This window comes from Drosophila takahashii, chromosome X (genome assembly GCF_030179915.1).
Source record: "Drosophila takahashii strain IR98-3 E-12201 chromosome X, DtakHiC1v2, whole genome shotgun sequence".
Taxonomy (NCBI): domain Eukaryota; kingdom Metazoa; phylum Arthropoda; class Insecta; order Diptera; family Drosophilidae; genus Drosophila; species Drosophila takahashii.
In genome coordinates this window covers 19,073,593-19,098,417 of record NC_091683.1, presented here as the reverse complement: position 1 = coordinate 19,098,417, position 24,825 = coordinate 19,073,593, and the positions used below count along the sequence as shown (strand labels likewise).

Here is a 24,825-nt window from a genome sequence, read left to right as displayed (position 1 = left end):
ATACCAAATTCAGTATTTTTTGAACAAAATATGTATATCGATCTGACCTTTCATTAATTTTTTCTGTGTATATATTTAAATGCTATCATTAGGGATTTTGAATCGCAGTGATTAATAACCGAAAATTCAACCCCTTGAAGAGGGCTTTCATATCAGGCATTTGCCTTTTGTTTAGCTTATCCGGTGGTGACCCCAAGACCAAGTGATCCTCCAGTTCAACTGGTGACCGTGACGGTGATGATGATTCAGCTGTCACACCCACCAGCCGGTTAAACTGACCTGGCTTAACCCATTACGGAGCTCTTTCCGATGCCACCGAAGCATGCCGCCGATTCCCATGAAGCGCTCAGCGGAGCATGAACCGTTCACAGCCCATTGCCAACATGGCTATGGCCATTGCTAACCCTTCCCAAGGGACCCCGAGAGTCCAGAGCCAAGATCCAAGACCCAAGGCCTTCAGCTAGCCGGGTTCCGAGAAAACACAACTCCCTTCCTTATGGCCAAGAACAACAAACAGCGAAAGGCACGGATGCCACTTTAAATATTGTTTTGACCCAAAATGCGTTGGTACTCCACCACCACTTTCGCTTAAATGGGCCAAAAGATCTCAGGCTTTTCCTTCTTTATTCATTCCCCTTAATTGCGAAATTATTTTTAGCCAACTCAAATGCAAAAGTGCAATAGAAACATTATTCGGAACTTTGGTTCCTGTTGATGTTTCTTTTTGCTTTCTATTCAACTATTTATCTGAATCTCCGGTTTTGAAAAATTATTGCAAATCGAGTGGGAATATTCAATGTGAAATATTTATAAATAAATTCACAAATAACTTTAAAAAAATACATAAAAAACCTTTTTACATAAATAAAATGAAGTTGTTAATAAAATCAACCAAGTTCTGTTTTTTGTAAAACAATGATCCTTCGAAAATATAATATATTCCATATATTATCATATAATACTTCTATATTAGATTATATCATATCATATCAAAACATAACAAATTATCATATCATATATAATTGATTAAGTCTCGGTTAAAAGTTGAATATTTTTGATTTTATTCTATGATTAAAAATTTTAAAAACTAAATAGTTTTTTTTTCTATTTGAAAATTGTTTCCGAAAAATATTTGTTCCCTTAAAAATATGCAAAAACTTGCTTAAAGTGGACTTACCTTTGCTGAGGACGCTGCTGTTGAAATCGATGGGTCAGAATTCGCTGCTGATGACTTTGGATTGGCAGACGGCGCTGCACGCTGACGTTGGTTGGGTGGCAGTGGTGGGTGGTGCTTCCGTTTCCGGTTCCGCTGCCACCGCTCCGACCATTCCACAGTGGCAGCCTCTGGACCTTTTTCACTTCCGGCGAGAGGCCGTTGATTCGAGTGGCCGCTGCACTCGCGCTCAGCGGTGACGTCATATTGGCCAGGTCACTGGCATCCGTATCCTCCCCATCCTCCTCTCCCGCCCCCGCCCCCTGCCCCGCCTCCCTTTGCGCCAAGGGGCGGCTACGTCGCGGGGGGCGTGGCAACGGTTTGGGGGCCACACGTCGTTGTTGTCGTTGTTGCAGCTGATTGGAGGTTGTTAATGTGGTTGCTGCCGATCGGCTTGACTTTAATTTGATGTCGATCAGGCAAGGTGGGTGTGGCAAAATATTATTATTATTATTGCTCTTATTATTGTTATTATTATTGTTACTGATGTTGTTATTCTTATTGTTGTTTATGCTCTGCCAATGATGTGCCTGCAATTGCCTTGATTGGATTTGCTGCTGATTATGGAGATGATGTTGTTGGTTCGTTGGCATTATTGTTGCTGTTGCTAATGCCGCTGTTGCGGTTGCTGTTGCTGTCGTTGTTGTTGTTGTTGTTGCAGCATGACTCGGCGCCGAACGAAGATCGTTTAGCATTATGTCCAAGTCGCTGGCCAGCGAGCTGAGCAGCTGCAATGATATGGCAAACGTACGGGGTTAACGGAGAGTTCGACAAGCCCCCAAATCAAAATACAACTTAATGGACCCCACAATCGGTTAGCTTAGCCCCAATACAATCGTCCAAATTGAGGATCATTATGGAGCTATTCATTCGGAATCCACTTGATAAACACTAACATGTTTTTCAAAAGGATTAATAGAGAAAATCAGTAAAGGAAACGCGATCTTGCAGTCTATTAGATCATCCAAATAACAAACCTTAGTTTTTTATTTATTGTCTACATTTATTAATAAACTACACTTCCTTTTTAGCTTTTTATGACCCAACCAGTCGATCGCACCTTTTCCGTTGAGATTATGGTACAAAACCTGTAATGTTTGAAGAAACTCATAAAAACCAACGATTGGTTTGCAAATAATTACAGTCGTTTGTATAGATTTAATTACTGAAGTTTTTTAGCCAAGCTAAATGCAGATTTGTCATTATTCAGGTCCAAGTTAGCACGAATAAATTTACCTATATGTACAAGGTTTTTATAGCCTTTCAGAAGGTAACATATAATAATTTCAGTCAGAAAACTGCAACAATTTTTAACATATTACCCTCTACTCTTAGGAATATTTTTGTAAATATTTCTGAGTGTCGAATACAATTTTTAAAAAATTTGACGACTATATAACAGAGTCTCCATAGGAATATTGAATGAATAAATTATAGCTTCGTTGATTCAATACATTATTCCAGAATTTGGAATTAAATTTAAAAAAAAATGTGACGACTTTTTTTTATGTACATACCTGCCATAGGAAGAATCGAAAAAATATTTTCAAAATAATATAAAAACAGCTACAATTTTGTTTTTTTGTAAATTTGAATTTAATATTTTTTGTAATTTAGTAGTAATAAATACCATTTTGTTTTTATTTAATCTAATCATGATTTTCCATGATCTCTAATAATTATAATTTAAGTTGTATATATTTTTTAAAAACAATTTGCAATATCTACAGATTTAAGAAATAGTCTTGTTTGTTTTTCTTAGTGCAAATATCGGAGGCACTTGGACTTAGCCTTCGGAACTGGGTCCGTGAGGAATTTTCGTAGCACAAACAGTGGGTTTGGCTGGGCTTGGGAACGGGCGCTGCAGGAGGGCGGTGTTTCTGGTGGGGGGGATGGGGGATCGAAAGGCGAAGTTGGGTGCCTGGGTGCCTGAATGCCTTGGTACCTGTCCAACTGGTCTTAACTTCCGGCGGTCTGTGGCGAGGCCGTATTTGTGTGTCGATCTCCAATAATTACGCGCCACTGTCTGGGCTAATGCAATAATAACGGGTTTTCGCCGGTGTCCCGTCGACATGCCCCATGCCCCAGACCCCCCACCACCCCAAAATTGAGCCACCCATGTCTGCATCGGTGCCCATGCCCCATGTGCAACATGGTTAACGTTAACCATGTCCCGAGTGCCAAAAAGCAGCAAGGCAACGTCAACCGAAAAGCAAACCGGCTCCCACGCTCTGTGCTAATTTGATCTCCACTTCTGTTTCTTTTTTTTGTTTCGGTATTTATAAATATTTCTATGGTTTTTTTCTTCGATTTTTTTTCTTTATTATTTTTCTGAGGTTTTTTTTTGTCTTATGGCCCGAAAGGCAGCTGGAAGTTGGCGAGTTGTATGCAAATGCTGGCCAAAGAGTGAAATGGAAAAAATCGGGGAATGAATTGTTGATGTGAACCAAGCCGATGATGTCTGCAAAAGAACTGAAAACTCTGTTGTCTGCTATAGAAGGCCATATAAGGTGTGTTTCGAAATCATTATGTTTTAAGAAAAGTGTATGCAAGATCCTCAAAAAACATCTATTTATCAAGTCGTTCTTTTAATTGGAGTTTATACATATAGTATTAAGGATTGTATTTAACAAGTTTGAAAAATACTTATTTTAAGGTCCAAATATTTGGCAACCTATACAATTTTGTTTTTTTAGATCTTCCCTAAAATACAAAAAAAATATTATCCTCTTAAATCTATTTAAAACGTTATAAACAAAAGTAAACAAAGTGCTGCTGAAATTAACACTTCTTTTCTTTTAAAGCAACCCAAAGATTTGTCCCTTTTGTCTTCCTGCTTCTAATCCTCATCGCGTATACGCCCCGTTTGACTCCTCAATTTTCCAGCTGGAAAATAAGCGAAACGAGAAATCAACTTAAACATATGGATTAGCATGTAATATGCCACACTCGCACACAGGCGCACTCCCACACACACCGACGGGGATTGAGACAAAGACATAGACAAGCCAGCCAATTGAGCAATTGCCACAGCCAACAAATTCAAATTGAAAATGTGGGCAAAATAAGCAAAAAAAAATAAAAAAAAAAGGAAATAAAACGAAACTCAACTCAACCGCAGAGTGTCTTGTTTGAAGTACAAACAAAACTTCAATTGGCTGGCGGGGAATTAACAAGAGAGAACGCTATAGTCGAGTACTTCGACTGTTAGATACCCGTTACTCAGCTAAAGGGAGTGCGAGGGAGATGGAGATATGCAGGCTTCAAAGCTACTGGCTCCATCTAGCGGACATTTCATTTTTAGCTCATAACTTTTTAATGGATTGTCCGATTTTAAAAATTTTCTTCTACATTTCGAAAGGTTCATATAGACATGGTCAAGAATATATATTCCGATGAACACAATATACCCTTTAACTCTACGAGCAACGGGTATAAAAAGTGGGAAAGGGTAGGGAACGGGAAGGCCCATTCAGTCAGTCGGCAATTTCAATTTAGGCATCATAAAAACGAAACGGAGAATCGCAAATTATTCTGTATAATATTGCAAATTAAATTAAACTAGCTGCTCCCAGTGATCAATCTGTTTCAACCCCCTTCACTTACCGCTATGGCATCCATCACCGCATTAACCATTTTCCTTATTTTCGCCGAGATTTGTCTGCTTCTCCTTTTTTGTTTCGCCCAGCTTATTGTTTCTTCGTTCTTATTCTTGTTCTTATGATTTATTTGACAGTCGCGCAAACATTTTGCACAATTTCGTTTGGGTTAAGTATATATACTGGGATATGCTGGTAGTGGATCCCAGTTCCGATTCCAATTCATTTGGCTCCTCGGACTCTTCGGCTGGATCTTCCTGCTCCCCTCCTCTCGGATCTGTTGACATTTAATTAACGACAGGTGGTGGCGGTCGGTACGTGCTCCTCTACCTGTGGGCAGAGAATTTAGAAAGAGTTATAAGTTTTAGTGGGAATTCTGATTGTGGGATCTCTGGAGGAGGCGTTCCAGCCTTGCTGGATATAGGGATGCGTAAGTAGGCGTACGACATTAAGTGCATGATTGACAAGACAACTTAAATATGAGCATTTCTGTGTCTATAGAAATTACACATTTTAATATGAATTACAATTAAAATTTACCTACGTAAAGAAAGGATGAGATCTAAAAGTAAAAATAAAATATTTTAATAGTCCAGAAATGAAGACCAAAACATTGGGGAATAAAAAATCTTTAAAAATTCAAAACTCCTAAAAATTTAATACTACCACTAAAATACAAAAAAAAAAACTTTAAATACTAAAATTGGAAGATATATAAATATTATATAGTCGCCTTAATAATGTTTTATTTACACTGGTCTACATTGTATCTAAGAATTGTATCCAAAATAGAAACAGAGAAAACCAAGGGCATAAGATAATAAAAGGCCATTTTTTCCTAGATATTTTCAGGGACATCCTTAAACGCACACAGTATGACTCCAGAGAAGCTGCAAAACATTACAGCACGAAGACAAAAGCTGTCCACGGACAACATCCACTGGCGAATTAAAAATATTAAAAAAAGACACTACGAGACTGTCTAAAAGTGAATGTGCATATCTGCAAGATACATTCATACGTTTTTAATTAAAACCCGTGCACGAGCGATTGCTCTGCCCCTGTCCAAACATTGGCCCGAAGTTTGTTTGACAATGTCCGAACCTCAACCCGCCGAAACATAAACCGAACCCCCATAAAAAAAAACCGAAGCCCCATTGCCCTAACCACGCTACACAGAAAAAAAAATTCGATATGAAATAGGGTCATTTCTACCTTATTTCAATAATGTCCAATTTATGATTCAAACATATCAACTTGATATTTTATCACATCATATAAAATATCAAATTTATTATTTATTGAACGAATAGTGTAAAATAAGATAAACATAATCTATAATCATATCAAAACGATATGTCTTACTTGATCTTTAAAAAATATCAAATTGACCAGCACATATCAATCTGATATTTTTTCAATGTTTTCTCTGTGTACGCATTTTATGGGGATTGCGATGGACGGTGATGGTGATAATGGCGGTGTAGATGTTGAAAAAGAAACAGAAACCGAAGTTGAAAACCGAAATAAAATAAAAATAAAAATGAAAAACTCGTTTCACGTATTTTTCCACAATTTTCCGCATTTTATGCTCATTAATTACATTTTCATTTCAATTTCAATTTCTGCATTTACATAACCATTTCATTCCATCTGTCCGCTTAACTTGTCCCTCTCGCAGATACTCGTTGTTGGCTTGTTTTTTATGATTGTTTCTCTTTTTTTGCTGAACTGGCTCAAAAAGCCACGAAATTCCTCGGCCAGTTGACGGAAGTTGAATTGCAAATGAAATTTTTCACCAGCTCAGAGATACCAGATACAAGATACGCGTGTGTATTATATATGCGAGTGTATCTGACGAATATCAACGGCAGTGACCAGAAGTTTTTGACTGCGTCTCAAATGCATTCGTTGTCGAGCAGCCGTGCGACATTTCCCAAATCGAAATCGCTGGCAATCAAACGAGGAGCGTGAAAAAAATACCAGTCAACGGTCCACCTGCCCATCGCCCCTTACTCCACCAGGCACAAACTCATTACAATAGCTTTAAATGCATACAAAATGAGCTTTTTGTCTTGACGCTGTTATTTATTTAGCTTCTTCGCGCCTCCCCACTCAAACTGCATAAATTGCCGATCAGATATATCGATGGGGTAATGGTAAAGTCGGTCTCAAAATGGTAATGTACACAAAATTAGCGGAGTTGCACGGCAGCCATAAGAAGCTATAGAATTGCTTCTGGCGAAAAATGAAATTTAATTCTGAGGAACAAACCTGTGACACATTGTTTCTGTGGAATCATTGGGTTTCTTTTTTAATAAACATCTCATGTTTGTTCCTCTTTGTTTATGATTCTTTAATAAAATGTATAAACATGGAACTGCGACTGGTGCATTGGAATTATCCAAAATCATATAATCTGAGGCAATTAATCAACTTTTATCATTTATAGAAATACCCTATTATATGTAGCGTAACAATAAACAAACATAACATTTATTACAAAATACTTAAAAACTTCTATTCTAATAATAATAATATTATCCTATTTTGTAAGACTTATTCCTAACACGTAATATTCACTTTTCTTTCACCAAGTTAAGCCCCAGTATTATTGCTATACCAAATATCTTGAAGAACCGAACAGGTCTTTGGTTTGTCTTGAGCCCCTTTGTTTACCACACTTTTTAGGAGCTCATTACCAAATATGATACAAGAGTCGACAGACAGCTTTGCCCAAACATCATGACCAAGAAATATTTGAGGCATGAAATATCAATAACAAAATCAACACGAGACATGGCGCTCAGCTAACGAGGCTGTCGATCGGATCGTCCGGATCGATCTCTTTGGGGTTTATCAATTTCGCTGCTTTGAATATTTCTGTTTCGCCTCGGTTATTTATTAAATTTGTGTTAAGGTTAAATAGCAGCGTGAAATTGAAATGAATTGTTGTGTGTGATATTAAAGCGTTCGCTGTCCGAGATACGGATAAACGAGAGACTCAAACGAACGAACGGCCGGAGATTTCGGCGGGCCTACGTCTAATCTTCTCGGAAGAGTAGAGACTCTCTTTATCGCTCGCTTCTTCTGGCCTTTGTGCATTCGGCTGCCCCGATAAAGCAGCGCTGCTCAAGTGTAAATTGAATGATAAGCCCCATCAGTGGGTTTCGAGAATGAGAATGAGAACGGGAATCAGAATCAGAATCAGAGCCACCAACTTTGCTCTCCGATGATTGCCTTAATGATGTTGACGATGATGGGATGGTTGGATGGATGGCCTTTCAATTTCAATTGGGCCGAAGGTGATTTCGTCGCCAAGGCGAAATCGATCGTATTTCGTAGCCTCTCAATTGATTTCTGGAGTAAGTACTACACAGAAATCAAAAATCGATATGAAATAGGGTCATTCCTAACTTAATTAATGATGAATGTCAAATTTATAATTCAAACATATCAACTTGATATTTTACCATTTCATAAAATTTTTTAAATTCCAAATTTAGTATTTTTGAACCACTATTGTAAAATAAGATATACATAATTTTTATTCATATCACATTGATCAAATGATTGAGTGTAACGACCAGAGAAAACATTTTAAGTTTACACTCAGAAAATGAATCGCCCTGAATTTTAGAAAATCGCCTATGGATTTGCTTCACTGGCGATTTTTTTCTTTAAAATAAAAAAATTTTCTACTGGTAAAGAAAATTTTCTTCCAATTAATCAAAATTCATTAAATTCAAGAAATATTCCAGAAATATAGAAAAAAATCGCCAGTAAAGCAAATCCATAGGCGATTTTCTAAAATTTTTTTTTGAGTGTACCTTCAAATTTTTAAATTACCCATTTCCTCCAATTTAAACCAATAAACTTAAGAACTTAAGTTTTCTGATTTTTTAATAGAATTTCCTCTATATATTTTCACAGTGTATTTTCGGAGTGGCACTCGCCAATTGAAATGCATGTGGGTCATGCTTCCAATGGTTCCAATCAGCGAACAGCAAGTGTCCCTTTAATTAATCTGCACAATTGCATTGGCGTCACTGCAATCGACATGCGATATGCAGTCGTCTATCTGATATACGTATATCTCAATATCTATAGATACGGACAATGCTGATCGCGTTGACCAAGGTCAGTTAGCGAGTGGTTGGACCAGCTTTGGATAACTTTGGCTCTTGAATATCTGACTTTCTGACGGATAGCTTTCTGGCCAGACAACAGACCCGGCTTTTACTTTCCTCGAGACACAGAGACAGAAACAGAAACAGAAACTACTGCCAGGCCAGGCTATGCTATGCTATCCATCCAACAGCAGACCAGCAAACCAGCAAGCAAACAAACAAGCCAAGTGAAGGAGAGACAATACAATGACGACAGTTTGCACGGACAACAGTCGCAACCAGGACAGCCAACAGCCAACAATATCATATCAGCAGCCGTGGGCAAACAGAACGCACCAAAAAGCAAGACAGCTCACTGTGCACAGTGGTCGCTGCCATAGGCCAAAAATCAAAAAATTGATTTCGAGATATTCCAGCGAAAACCGGCTCTACGATCAGCTAATTGTCCAAGCTTTATGACACAATGGTTTTTTTTTTTTAATTTCTAACGGGACTTTCCAGCACTGGAATGCAAAGTGAGAGAACGTGCTTACTTATTTTCAATTTGTCAACAGTGCAGTGCAACGAAGTGAATTTAAAAAATTCTAATTAATTATAAAGCACGGTTTAACCCCATTCAAATATAATGGACATTGTTCATAACAGTATATACTTTGTTTATAGAGATACATGAATTAATAACTTGTGCTGTGTTTTGTGTAAACAAGTGGTAAAACGTGCGTCTTATTTAGTTCGTAAATGTTGTGCGTTACAATGTTTTAGGTAAAGTTTTAAGTGCTTTTCCCCGGTTTTCCTCCAATGATGTTTATATCCTGTTTTTTATTAATATTTCAAGATTATAAAAATGTTTTGTCCAGCTGCAGAAAGGTGCCGCTGCACTTGTGGCATTAAAAAATGCAACCTAACCTCATTTATATTAGGACCTCTTTCTAGGAGGATGCTCTTTTTTGTTATGTGTGTGCTGTTGTTGTAGTTGGTTTTTGCTGTTTCTTTTGTAGCTTTTTGGTTGGTTTTTTATTGGAAAGCTTTTTAAAGGAGACGCTGAATCAAAAATTAAGGATATTTAATAATTCGACTGCAAATATAGATTTATTTAACAGATTGCTTTTAAGTTCTGATCCATTTATTAATGGACAAAAAAACTTAATTATAACCAAAAGTCAACTCTTTTAGAGTCAACTATTTCGCTACTCGATCAAAAAATTTAAAAATGATATTAAATCTTATTATTGTTTGTTTTGTTTTTTATAATTTTGTTGGTGCTGGTGGAGTTCAGTAATCACTCCCACATTTTTATATTGCAGTTTAAAGTTTGTAAATATCGTACGGTAAACAAACCAACTTGTTATTATCACAAAAATTGAATTTTTCATTGCCTTCTAATATAAATGAGAAAATCGCTCCTATGGAAGATATAGGATATAGTGGTACGATCTGGCCAATTTTTGTAACATACATTTATAATATTTATCTAGATTTTCGGTAAAATTTTCATGGCGATAGCACATCTAGAAGTCTTTATGGCCGCTGCTCCATACAAGCCCGACCACTGTGCTGTGGTGTCGAGTGAAACGACTACAGGATACTCATTACTAATGAGTCATTAGCAACTACTCAAAAAAAAAACCCAAACTTTATACAATTATTAATTTAACGTTCAAGATAACGACACTAATAATAATAACAATTAAAGAAAAACAATTTTGCTGTTTCTTGAAACCATACAAATTTCCATTAAGATTCGTAGATTTTATGAAATAATTCCAAATATCGCATAAAATCTTTTTAAAAATATATATTTTTAAAAACTTCCAGATACATAATCATATTTTAAAATTATGTTTCCATTTATGGTGAACAAATATTTTACGGTTCTTCGAAATCATTAATATTTCCAATGAGTTACAAATATTGTAGGGAGTAATTTTCCTAAGGTTTCACGATAAAATGTAAGTCAGTAAATCTAGAAATATTTCCAAGGATATAAATATTTTTAAGACGTTTTCATTTTTTAAATCAAATATTTTTTTATTCTTTTTATATATTTTATTTATATGGTAATAGTCGTTCTGCCAAGAAATTGATTACATCTGTCAAGATCTTCATTCGCTTGCGCCATATATCATTTACGCTCGGGGATCACTGGGTATGGAGAATGGAGGAAACATTTTGTTTGCAGCGCATGGCAACCGAGAAGTGGCACCAACTTGCTGAAATCTCGAGGCGTCCGACGAAGAAGGCGAACTAGATGAGGGACAGTAGGCGGACGAATACGAATACGAATACGAATGCGACTACGAATGCGAAGGCCTTGTTTATGAATACGCGGGCATTGTCTGAATGCGAGATGGAGATGCCGACGACATGGCACAACCAGGAAGAGGTGGATGTGGATGTGGATGTGGCTGCAAAGGAGAATTGGCTGGCCAAAAAGATACACATCAAATATAGATACTTCTCCGCATAGAGATACAGCGTGTGTGTGTGTGTGTGTTTGGAAACTAGAAAAAATATTAATAATTGTTAATCAAAAAAATTAAACTATATAACATTATTATCATAATGTCTATAATGATAATATTAATTTATTTTACTCAACATTTTTCAAATAATAATAAGGATGAATGTGGGATTCAACCAAATTATAGAGAAAAGCCACGGTAAGACGATTAAAATATTTGATCACATTTATCAAGGAATTACATTAAATTACAAAGAAAACTATTGTTGTTTTTTACATTTTTAAACATTTTCTGTGAAATAAAATAATTTGATCGTCAGATCGTGGCCTAAGCCATTTTTAAGTGTTGTTAAAATATAAAAATTCGTGTTGGTGGTATTGATAACACGAAAAATGCCTAATATACCTATAATATACGTAACCTTTAATGATTACGGTCCCTAAAAAGTATTTTTTAAACGAAATACTTATTTGGCGCCAAAGTGTGACCGGACTTTACAACGAAATTTATATCAAATCTGCATTTAGTATTATCAAGTATATGATGCAGGGTCACATCATTTTTAAATTTGTTGGAAAAAGTGAAAAAAAAGTGAAAATAGTTAATTTTAATCTAAAAAACAATAAAAAGGTGAGTGATAAAATGAATTTTGTCTTTTTATAACCTTTATTTCAGCGTTACAAAGGTTAGTATCACAGATATTTTCCCCATTAATAAATATACGCCTCCGGATGCTATCTTCAACACAAATTCTGCATTTCAGTGACACTTGAAATGTTTTTAATCTTTACCAGTGGTAAATGGTGTGAGGTGTTCATTAAATGGTTGTATAAATAGTACTTCAGTACTAACTTAGTTGTTTAACTTAATCAAAATATTACATTTATTTCAGCCAGGCCGACTGAGACTTCTTGGGACCAGAAGTGTTGCGCCTGCGCTTGTCATATTTTATTTTTTCTTCTCATAGTTTTTGATATAGATACCCGACATAAAACAACTGAACAGAGGGTAAATGATCGGCCATGGCAAACCAGGCATAATTTCTGGAGAGATCCTTTAATTTTGTGCGGAGACCTAATAATGGTAATTACTCTTATTATTATTCCTGGTCTTACATTCATATATAAATTATGTTTGATATTTTCAGAAGACAGACAAGAAATGGATATCTAAGTACTGCATTCGGCCAAGCAAAACCCGGGAATGCTTCAGGCATTAAAAATTTGTAGTTCCAATGCTTCGATTGTAAATATTATTAATAAATACACAAACAAATATTACAAAAAACATGATTTTTATTGTGGAAAATCAGATACTGCAAAGCAGTGCAAAACCAAAACTGCGAGGGTCTGGAAAAACCAAAACTGGGAGGGTGTAGAAAAGCAGATATTGCAAGTGGAGGAAAACCATAACTGGGTACGTGTGGAAAATCTATAATGCGGGAAGTCGAAAAACCAGAGGATTTTGTCCTGCATTCTTCTGCCAGAGATCCAGATAGAAACCTCATTTCCCCCTTACTTTTTGTGTCACCCCCGTGTATTTTGAAACCAGAGATGGAAGAAATGTAAGGGGTGAATGAGGTTTAGTCCCTTCCGCTTCTATGGAGAAACCTCTTGAAAATATGTTATTTTCCAGAGGAATTTTCCCGGTGGGTAAACAAGAAAATATTGACATATAGATTAAGACTTATTAAGGGAGCTCGAGCTCGGTAGTCGAGACATCAGATTGCTGGGAATGCCGGAGCGAAAAGAAAAGGAGGCGATGTGGCATGTTGCATGTACTATATGCAGTGCAATGTCGCTTGGGGTGACATCTTGCCCCGCCGATCTTGCGATCTTCTGTCTGCCACAAAAAACACGTGCAGATACTGTGTGTATATAAAGAGGCCCAGATAAAATACCCACTTGAATTGAGGCAGGTTCGAGCGTCACGCACACTCATGGCCAATATTTGCCAGCAAATATGGTCGAAATCTATATTTAGACGCTGACGATCCGCCGCCAATCGACTGATCGACAGGCGGCCGATCGACCATCCACCATTCCCATCCTCGAAAATAATAATAAAAAACTCACACAAAACCGGAGCGGATCGCTGTTAACTGGCTTTCTATTGGAACAGTTGGGCACAGCGGTTAGCGTAGATAGCCGAGAGCAAAACAAAGCCGAAACAAAAACAAGAGTGAGACTCTGGTGGACTTGGCCAACTATTTTGGCTGCTGCGCCCACATGGATTTCTCGACTGGTGCTAAAAACTGATCGCCAAACTGATCGCACAGCCAATGCAGCGCATTAGTCAAAGCTGACTTTTTTTGGCAATTTTTTTTTGCTTTTTTTTGGGGGGCCAGCAAATAATTGTGACTCGATTGCGGCATTTGGTGTGTGGGTGATGAAAATATTGGTGGGGAATTCGGCTGAGATCATACACAAAAGGGGCTAAGGGCTTCTGAAAGAGGCAATTCTTCTTGTTATGTCCAAGATAAAGATCGTTTTTATTAGAGTGTGATCACATACAAGTCAACAAATAATCATCCGTATCGATATCCGATGAGATCATTTAGAAGTAGGCTAACTTTATGACCATAAAATAGTAGTATTAATATATCACAGTAAAAATCCAGAATTATTACTTCAAGCAAGAACAAGAAGGAAATTTTTAGGATATACCTTCGTTAAGAAACCATTTTTGTAAGCCGAAACCAAGACAAACGTAAATATTTACATGGTAACACTTTACATTGTCTTAATTTTTCCACAGAGAACGATATTTGAGCTCTTACTGAGATCTAATTATTATTATCATAGTTATTACCAGAACAGTTAATTCTAAAGAGGTGTAAAATGATTAATGGAAGTCATAACCGTACAATCGATAAAAGCTTCAGCAAATAAGCCCCCAAAAGTCTTAATAACTACAACCTAAGCATTATTAGAAAGCGCTGCGATTATACCAAGAATAACTGGGCACATAGGGGGTCTTTTATGATGGGATCCCAGCGATTCATACGTACATCTATTTAAATGACCATCGAGATAAGCGAAAATGCTAAGATATATGACTGGATTAGTGAGCATATACATGTGTATATACTTTTATGCGATGTTCCCATACCGAGCGTAGATCATTAGCGATCGCTATCAACGGACTGGACTGGGTTCTTCAAACAGCCACAAAGTCGGGCAACTCTACCTGAAGAACTGACCGGCGAGAGCAACCCATTGATAAGGCTGCTCGCACAGTGGACTATCTAAAGCTAATAGCTGTGACAACCGCAAATTGCATGAGAAATTCCCTATCATCAAGGGGAAGAGGAAGGGGGAAGGGGAGGGGAGGACAGGTAGTGAGACACAGGTAATGACAGTAAACATTCTCCAGTTATCAGCAATCTGGTGATGCACGCACAGAGAACAAAATTAGAATTAGTTAGGAACATGAAAATAATACAGTTGGATCTAAAAAAACCTGAAGAAAGTATGTGAAAAAGGTTTATTAGCTTTTAGTATTATTATTTAAATAAAATGTTTTGTTGTTGTAGTGACACAAATCGTTTCTGGGAATTAAGAAAAGAATAATTTATTAGGTACACTGCTTTATAATCTTATTAATTAAAATATTTCACACTTATTTCTCAGATTATTTAATTTAAATCTAACTACAAAATGTTCTCTCTGTGCACCTGTGAAAACCACAATGAGGTAATCTAGACCCGATTCCGCGGTTTTTGTTTTGGTTTTGGCTTCGGGCTCGGATTTAAGTTTTGGGGTTTTTCGGTCTTTCGGTTTTGGCATGCGATAAGAGCAATTTGTGCGGCTGATTTTTGAGAGGGGAAGAAGTACAAGGGAGTGGAAGTGCTAACAGCAGCTGATTAGCAATCCCCACAAATTATCAAAATTTCAGCTGTTTATCATCATCATCATCATCGTAATCATCATCAGGTGTGTGATAGCGAGAGGGCGGCGCCCGACGGGAGGAAATGACAACGGCGGCAGGAATGCGAATTCGAATGCGAATGCGAATGATCAGTATATGGTATATCAGTATATCAGCATGGTATATGGTATATGTACGGTTGGTCTGGTGCCTTAAGGTGGACTGCGAATACCTGGCCGATTAGCAATCCACTGTCAAAATGCATTGAAAGCGAAAGACGACACCAAAGGAGACGCGGCCCAAAAGGTGCAATGTACTGAGTGGGTAAAATAAAGAGAACGAGACAAGAGCTCGACGCACTTTCGGCGAGAAAGGGAGAACCCGGCTTTTAAAAGTGGACATTGTCTATAGATCTATAGTTCGAAGAATAATTGCCAATTAAATTAAATTAAACTTAATTTAATATTTAATTTTAATTGTATATTAGTATATATACATTCCATAGTTTTATACCTTGAAGCTTATTTATGGTATATTTCTACACCTTATTTACTATAAACTTATCTTGGAGTTGATCCGCAATTTAAGTTTGTAATATATAAAGTAATCCGATATTTAATATCATTAAAAACTTAAAAACATTCAATATTTTTGATACCAAGTATTTGTAAATCTAAATCGAAGCTTTAAAACCCTTTAAACTGTCTTACTTAATATTGGACTTTTAAATTTACAAAGTAGAATTTTAGAAATGAAAAAGATTATTATGAATATTTTTAGGTAGAAACAAATGAAGGGAAATAGCTAAAATATTTCCGATGCTTTGGCTTATATTATTTATTCACTGTTTCGAGGATGCACTGTATTTTCGCGCAGTGAAAAGAAGGGCGAGAGATAAAGAAAGAGCGAAGAGGAGGAGGAGTCCTCCGCGTGGTCGCTGAACTTGAACTTGCGAAATGATGGGAATTACGGGGATGTAAGTAGACTGCGATCATCACTTTCAATAAAATTACCAAGGGAACGCCAAACGCCATACGAATCGGCAATTGCCAAACGAAACTCTGGAACTTAGGAACTCTAGATCTCGGGAACTCAAGATCACTGCTCCAATTTTGTGCGCACTCGCGATCACTCGCACTCACTCGTCGGCAAAACTCCACTTCACTTTTCGCACTTTACTTGGCTGTTGCTGCTGTTGTTATTAAACAATTAAATATAAATAACAACGATGTGGTGCAAATGAAAAAAAAATAAAGAAAACACAAATAAAAATAAAGACTAGGGGAAAATAAAGGCAAAAAATATGTGTATTTAATTGAGCGCGACACGCAGCGATCTTGCGCGACACATAATTTATTTAGCTTTTAGCTGCAGCAATTCTGGCGATACGCCTTTGACTACACGGCTACGGCTTTTCGGATTCCGGATCTGGAGCCTCGGGTATTACTGCGGGTATTACGGTTTTTCGTTTCGTTTCCCTAGCGGCATTTACGCGACGATTCCACCGGACAACCGACCAGAAAACCAACCAACCAACCGACTGTGACTGTCTGTGGCCGAGTGCGAACTCGAACTGAACTGAAGCCGCCGACAAAACGAAGATCGCCGCCAAACGGCGACGCCGGCGGCGCAGCAACAACTCTGTGCGATAATAACAGCGGCAACAGCAACAGCAACATCAACACAACAGCAACATTACGAGATGCGAAACGATCGAAACGAGCACTGTGGTCGCAGGTCTATTGGATAGAATATAGAATAGAATCTCAATCGAGAATTTGAAGAATTTCAGGCAAAAGATTTTTTTAATGACCTGTATCCAAATTTTACAAGCTTGCTTTCCAAAAATATTGTGTATTCTATACAGAAAAAAAATTGTCAAAAGGTCAGATTAAGATCAAGATGAATAATGATTTTGTTTAACTTATTTTACAATATTTGTTCAAAATGTACTACATTTGGTATTTTAAAACAGTAATTTTATATCTTTTATGCAATGATAAAATAAAGTTTATATTTTGTAGGTTTAATTCTATATCAAAAGTTTTATATTAATAATTCCGAAAGTATTCATTTAAGACTTACCTTACTAAGATATTTTTGAAACTCAATAGTTTAGAATTAATGTACGAATAGTTTAGTTTTTAAGATTATTTTTCTTCGGTGTATGTAAAAAACCAGACAAAATTAAATCAGAATATATAATTGTAAAAATCTCTGTCAAACTCAGGAAAGGAATATTTAATTCTAACGTTTACTTTCCAAAAAGTAATGTTAATTCTTATTTAGGTCTCCTAATCATATTTTTGGTCACTGCACTGTGATTACAGGCCTATAAAATGAATCAATTGCTTAATTTAGAATTTAAATAAATGTTAAATTAAAAAAAATGCAGTAGAGAAACAACTATGGTTATACGTAAATATTTATTATTTTACCTTTCTTAATTAGCTGAAGAGAAAATCCACAAAAGCTGCAATGGTTTTTAAATTAATATTTCTGGCAGAAGCTCCAAAACCGTTTTTGATGATCGTTAAGTTGAAGCTTAAAGGTTGCGAAATATTCTTCAGGTAATGGCGGAGCTGGTAGAAATATGAAAAATGCTCACCAAAGTGAAATATTTTGCGACAGGTGCTGATTTACACATTTTGCAAATCAGAAGAGGTGCTTGTAGTTTTCAAAAATGTAGGCTGCCCTAAATGCATTAGTTACTAAAAATATGTATTTTTGTTTTGTGAGCTGTGGTTCGTAAAACGAAGTCAACATTTATTATTTTCCAATAACAGTGATATTTTTTCACATGGTTATGCTGACCAAAGCAATATTTATGGTTGTAAAATGAGACTTTAAATTTTCAGAACCTTATGACACCTACAATTTATAATTGGCAGCTGTTTTTTTTGTAATACGTTTTTTAGCTTGATTATTTAATATCATGTCATAAGGTACTGTCTCTTTCAGATATGTTTTAATCGTATCTTTATATAGGTTTACCTTGTAAATATATATTTTAATATTCATTATAAAATTCATACTTATAGTTTAATATTATTTTTAAGTGTAACATTCAGAGTAAATTTCTATGAATCTAACATATAATAATACACTCAGGGAAAAAATTGTTCTGATTGTGTCTGAAAACGTGTCTGTTTGAGTCTCAAAAATAGCTTTATACCGTTTGGTATCATTATAAGAATTTATGGTATTATTTTAAGAACGGATTTTTAAGACCGCTGTTCTTACTTTAATAACGAAACGTACTTAAATTTATATTTATTTTTAGTAAAAAAATAAATTTTGTTTGAATGCTTCTGTAAGCATTCTGCCATGGAAGAAAATAATAAGGCCATGGCCCAGGGGCCAAGGTGCTGGATTCTGGTATTATTTTGTGTTTGGGGGTACGAGGTTCAATTCCCGCTCACAACACAACTTATTTTTTTTTTGTAATTAGTAAATTAACAACTTAACTTTTTTAATACATTTTTGTTCTTAAAGTTATAAAGGAAATGTTAATTGAAATACATTTGAAAAACTTTTTACTTACTTTGACTTATTCGGGTTTTGAACCGGGGTCCTCTCGCATCAGAGTCAGACGCCTTACCAACTGGGCCATCGCGCCGTGTTTCGCGCGCGTGCATAAGTTCAACTTAAATCTAAATTTACTGGTCTTAAATCAATACCCTTTGGTATCAATATAAGAATATGGTCTTAAAAAAATAAAAGAACAAAATGGTTGTAATGTAAGAAATTCGGTCTTAGATTTTTTCGGTCTTTTTTTTCTGGGTGTAGGTTTACTTTAAATCTGTTAGTTTAGCTTTCTTATCTGTTAGTATGATAAATACTTTTACCAGAAGATAGTTTCCGACGAGAAATCAAACTCAGAATAGATAAATGCATTCTGACAGACGTTACCTTGGTTCAAAAGAATAGAAGCCATTATTTCTCTTGTTCAGAGTGCGACTTGTTTGTTTTTCTATTATTCTGCCTCTCACTATCCCACCCACTCACTTTATAAACTCGAAACGCACCGATTACCGATCGACAATTGCCGATTACCGATTAGCAATCACACACCTCATCGAGGCTCGTTCAAATAAAAGAAGCTTCTGTTTTTGTCTCTCCTCCTGGCCCTTCCACTTCGACTTTCAGGTTTTTGCCACCCCACCCCCGCCCCATTTTTTAGAGTTGCCAGTTGGTGGGCCATTGTATCGTGTCGTCGATCTCATTCGCAAATTATCTTTGTTTGCGAAATTGTAATTGTTTTCGCCATGCACAACTCCGCAAGAGAACCAAGAAAATAGGGCCAGTTTCGACGACCGAAGTTTAAATACCCTTGGTCTTGTGTGTGTATAACTTAGATTTGATTCGTTGTGTAGGCCAAAAAACTGTTTTTTATTGTGGAAATTCGCGATTTCGGTTTTTGACAAAAATATGAATTTTCTTTTTGTTTTTTTGCTGTAACTTGGCCAAAAATGGTCCTAGACCAAAAATACATACTGTTTTGAACAGATAACAAAATAATAAATAAATCCATGACACTTTCCGTGTGATTTTGGAAAAATAAAATTTTCGCTAATTTTTAATTTTTGTATAATTAATTTTGCAAAAAATTAAAAATAAATAAAATGCCAAGAATTAAATGCCATTCGTTAGGAAATTTAATAACGAGTTCAGAAAGATATGACAATCCATATTCCATATATTAAATCAATATTTCCGTTGTGTCGGCCAAAAAACTGTTTTTTTGTGGAAATTCGCGATTTTGGTTTTTGATGTAACTTGGTCAAAAAATGTTAGCTAATTAAATACATAATTTTCCGGGTAACACAGATACAGAATTATATTTACGTCTTATAAAATCAGATCTCACTTTTACAGTATTTAAAACTTTTCCTCATAATATTAGACCCTCTAATAGAGTATTTAAAACAAAAACACCTTAAAGCACTCAGAAAAATAAAATAAGATCTGTTATTAATTTAAATTTAAATGTTTTATATTTTCAATATTTAAAAAATAACTTTTTATTGTCAAGCTAATGCAGATCACTTTTAACTAATGCCGTCTTAATATTGTGTTATCTCATACGTAAAATGAATTAGTGGTCGTATTTTTTCTCAGTGCAACCAGAGTGCTCAACAGCAGCCGCACTACTATTGTTATTGTTGTACTCGATAATGGCTTTTCTGTTTACTTTTTGCTCGTCCCCAAAAGCGGGCGTGTTCGTTGCTTTGTACTTTTGTTTTGTTAATAGTTTTTTGTAGAGCTGCTTAGCTATTTTTTTTTGTTGTATTATTTTTATTATACCTTGACATAGGGTATTCAGATTTTGAGCAGATTTTCGCCTGGCATGACCGACACACAATTTATCTGAAGTCCTTTTCAATATATAAATTTTAAAATTGACACCTTTGAGTGTTTTTTAAGCTCTACTTCCAAATAGAAAAATGAACCAAACTTGGATCATTTTTTATGGAATCCTTTTTAATAAACGCATATGTTTATATCATTACTTTTGGAATATAAATGTTTTTCCATTGAGAAAAACTTACGGGTCTTCGCAAACCCACGGACCTACACCTACCCTATCCATGTACTTATTTCTGGACTGTGTCCCAGTAGCAAATCATTGAACTATGCTGAGTCTGAGAGTCAGATTCCAATTCCGATTCCGATTCTGGGTTTTGTGTGGATTGTGTATTGCCGCCGCTGAGACTGTCATTAAATAGTTTGCTTTTCGCTTTTTTATTATTACTACTTTTCTGCTATTGTTTTTATGTTTTCTTTTATGTATTTGTTTTCCTAACAATAAAAGATGGGTGAATAACAAATGAAACACATGAAAGAGAAAACAGCAACAAAACACCGTTCAATTAACAGTTTTTGTGGTCACTGAAAAAGCTTGAGCCGTAGAGTTAAACTATAGGGTAGCATAGAATTATCGTACCTTTCGAGTATTAATTTAAAAGTAAAAGCTGCAAATAAAAATGAAAAAATAGATTAAAATGAATTCTAAAGTTATTTAAGTTATAATTCGATCATTTATTCATAGCTAATAATTAACTTTAAATTTTTGTAAAGTCTTTAAGACTTTTTCATATTCAGTTAAACGTATGCACAACAAATAAAATTCGTAATGAAATAGGGTCAACTCTACCTTATTTCAAATCAATAAAAAAAATTAAGATGCAAACATATCAACATGATATTTTATCATATCATATATGAAAGAGCAAATTTAGTGTTTTTTGAAAAATTAATGTAAAATAAGATAAACTTAAATGATATAAATAACTTGATCTTTAAAAAATATAAAATTGACCATTTTATTTTCTGTATATAAATGTGTTTCAAAATCATAGTTTAAATTGTATTTTAATTTTTAATTTGTTTTTGCCCTCTACTTTACTGACTTAAAAGTATATATTAATTGTCAGGGTAACAAAAGTCCACTCCTCCGAAAAGCCTTTAAATCCGCTTTACAATAGCTTGGAAATTGTGAGTTGTACTTTCGCATTCACTCTCGACGGAGAATGAATGGCCGTACAATCGTCCGATTAAGTGGCTCATTAGGCGCGGAGGAGGTCATGTGAACCATTTAGTGAAATTGCATAAGCGATCCACTCAAGTGTTGTCTCCCCGGCGACGGACAATGGCGGCCCAAGAAGTTGTGGCAGAGCACCTGTTATAAAAACGCCACCCCCACCAAAAGTGGGCTAATGGAATTTTAACGTTACAAAAATCCACCTAGCCACCTAAAACCCGCACCCAACGACCAGAATTAATGCGAACGTGGGGCGCATGTTGCTAATGTTTCTCTTATTAGCGGACGTACGCATTCCCATCCCTCATCCTTATCGTCAGTCGCCCCCGTATTCCGTATTCCGTATCCTGCATCCTGTGTCCCCGGCTAATCCACTGGAAACATCATTTTGAGCACCTGTTTAATTGCGTTAATCACCAGGAGCAAACATTATTGCCAGCGCCCTCAGATGGCGGAATGATTATGATGGTCCTCGTCCTCGTCCAAGGACCCTGATTACCGCGCCTTTTCGCCTTCAGCACTTCGACCTTTGGATCCCTCCCAGAGTCGGGGTAATGCTAATTTTTATGTACTTCCTCCTGGACGCAGCTGGATGGAAGTGTCTTTGTTTCCCGTCGGGTATATCTGTACAGGTAATGTAAGCTAAACTACCCAAATAAAAGTTTACAAAAGAAGACCGCTTTAATATGAATCCTAAAACATTTAAGTAAATTATTTACTATTTCAAGATGCGAAATTTAATAATTTTGTTTTTGGTATTTTATTTATTATACTTATTTAATATTTATTTTATTTTTTATTTATTATATTTTTTTTATTTATACCTATTTATTTAATTCCATCTAGATTTTTCAAAAAAGTTGTTGAAAAACAATATTTTAAAGATATTTGTGAATCGTTTAATAGAGTTTTTAGCATAAATGCATCATTATTCTTTCAAAGAAACAGCCTTAATCAAATTTAAAACAGAAAAGATTGGCAGTAAAGAATTAATATCATATACACATAAAGGATATAGCGATCCTTAAAATAGTATTTATAATTTATTTTTGATTATCATTTTAATATTATCAACACTTTGTATATAGTTTTGACTCGATTTGTTCAATAAATCTTTAAATTTTTGAATAAATCGAGAATAAATATATTGATTAAACCCTTATCCTCAAAACAAAAAAAACCTTTACCTAAATTCCCCTGATCCAAAAAATGTTATAAAATATAGATCCTTAAAATATTCTTTAGAATTTATTTGGAAATATCATTTTAACCTTAACTTCAAAAACCCTAAAATCCGATCTAAGCCAAGTCTGTCACTTTCATCTATTTGACCCCCCTGAGATATCTGGCGACTCCAATCGATAGCAATGACGACCGACTACAAGTACCTGTTCAAGATCCTCGTCCTGGGCGACTGCGGCGTGGGCAAGTCCTGTCTGCTGATGCGCTTCTCGGACGGCCGGTTCACCGGGAAGTACCTGTGCACGGTGGGCGTGGACTTCAAGGTGCGCACCGTGGAGGTGGCCGGCCAGGTGGTGAAGCTCCAGATCTGGGACACCGCCGGCGAGGAGCGCTTCAAGTCGGTGCTGCCGTCGTACTATCGCGGTGCCCACGGCATTCTGCTCGTCTACGACACCACGTCGGCCAGCAGCTTCCAGGGCATCGATGGCTGGCTGGAGGAGATTCGGAACAATTGCCCCGACAGGGTCAACGTTCTGCTGGTGGGCAACAAGTGCGACGACCTTGAGCACCGCCAGGTGAGCCAGCAGCAGGCGGCCCACTACGCCGACTACCGGGCTCTCGCCTTTCGCGAGGCCTCCGCCAAGAGTGGCGCCAATGTGAATCACGTATTCGCCGCGTTGGCCGTTGCCATCTTCAATCGCCTGGTGGCCACGCCCCCAGCCCCCAGTCGCATGCTGGGCGGGCAGGATAAAAGGGACGAAGTGCCGGAGGAAAAGGAGAAGTCCCCGGCCCTGGCTCGCAAAATCCGGCTGGAGGACCACGGCCGCCTGCGGTCCAAACATGTCAAATCCTGCTGTTGAGAAACTTCGTTTTTATATTTTCTATATCAGTGTTTATCTTTCTTAAAGTTCTATAACTTTAATATTTCATAATATATTTTTAAAACAGACATAACTCAAAATTTAACAAGTTCCAGACAAAAACCAGTTAAAAACCAAACCTAAGCTTTGAAAGCACATGTTCAATATACCCGCAGAAAAGTAATTTATCTTTAAGTTTGAAAAAAAAAGACATTTCTAATATTTTTTATGTTTAAATTTCATTATGTTAAAACATAAATCTATGTATTTTTTATGTTTAAATTTCATTATTGGAAAACAGAAATCTAAATATTATATTTTTACAAAGAAAATAAAAAGTATATAATTTCCGATTGAGAATGTCTTCCTAAATTGTACTTCCTTTTAAGAAAATGTTCCAGTTAACCAATCCAACCTATAGGTATATAATAAAATATATATTATCTTTATAATATTTTATACAATGTCTAAACTTCTTAAATAAAAATAAAATAATAATTATTTTATCTCATTTTTTTCCCCAACTTTAATTCTCTGTTCTACATTTCTCATTAAAACTGGCTTGCGAAATGTATATTTTCAAAGTTCGTAAAATAGTATTCTGGGCTGATTTTCCGCCCCTCCCTTTACTCCTGGGCAATCATCCCCAAAGGTTTTACGTGTGTCCCATTATCTCCCTCCTCCACAAGCACAGCAATCAAATCGTTTCGCAATTGTCCGGCCTCAATTTACTCGGGCTTACTTTCATGTCTTCGGAGAGGCCAAACAAGTGGGCGGGTCCCGTTGACCGACAAATGTGTCCACATAATCAAAGGACCTCGACCTCATCACCATCATCTAAGGACTTACAAGTCGGCTGAAGTATTGTTTAGCCCACTATTATTATTATTCCTAGGTATTTTCTAGTTTAAACGTAAGAACGATTTAAAAATCTGTGACACAAAAAATATACAAAATCCATTCAA

At 36.1% G+C, this 24,825-nt stretch overlaps 2 protein-coding genes across 2 annotated transcripts in view; one reads left to right on the top strand and one right to left on the bottom strand.

Annotated features, from left to right (window-relative positions):
* spri (Src homology 2 domain-containing protein sprint) overlaps positions 1–16,831 on the bottom strand; it is a 116,643-nt gene extending 99,812 nt beyond the window's left edge. The window contains exons 1-3 of the mRNA XM_017146761.3: positions 16,288–16,831; positions 4,820–5,142; positions 1,178–1,941 (exon numbers count right to left, since the gene is read on the bottom strand). Of these exons, the coding sequence (XP_017002250.3) occupies positions 1,178–1,941; positions 4,820–4,849 (794 nt within the window). The 5' untranslated portion in view covers positions 4,850–5,142; positions 16,288–16,831. The remainder of the gene's footprint in view (positions 1–1,177; positions 1,942–4,819; positions 5,143–16,287) is intronic.
* Positions 16,832–23,128: 6,297 nt separating this feature from the next.
* Positions 23,129–24,076, top strand: Rab9D (RAS oncogene family member Rab9D). The gene has a single exon (XM_017146746.3). It carries the CDS (start codon positions 23,186–23,188, stop codon positions 23,858–23,860), a length of 675 nt encoding a protein of 224 aa, XP_017002235.2. The 5' UTR covers positions 23,129–23,185; the 3' UTR covers positions 23,861–24,076.
* The last annotated feature ends 749 nt before the right edge of the window (positions 24,077–24,825 follow it).

What these genes read in the sequence shown, in the direction of transcription:
- Rab9D (XM_017146746.3), top strand. Translation starts at nt 23,186, where the DNA reads ATGACGACCGACTACAAGTACCTGTTCAAGATCCTCGTCCTGGGCGAC.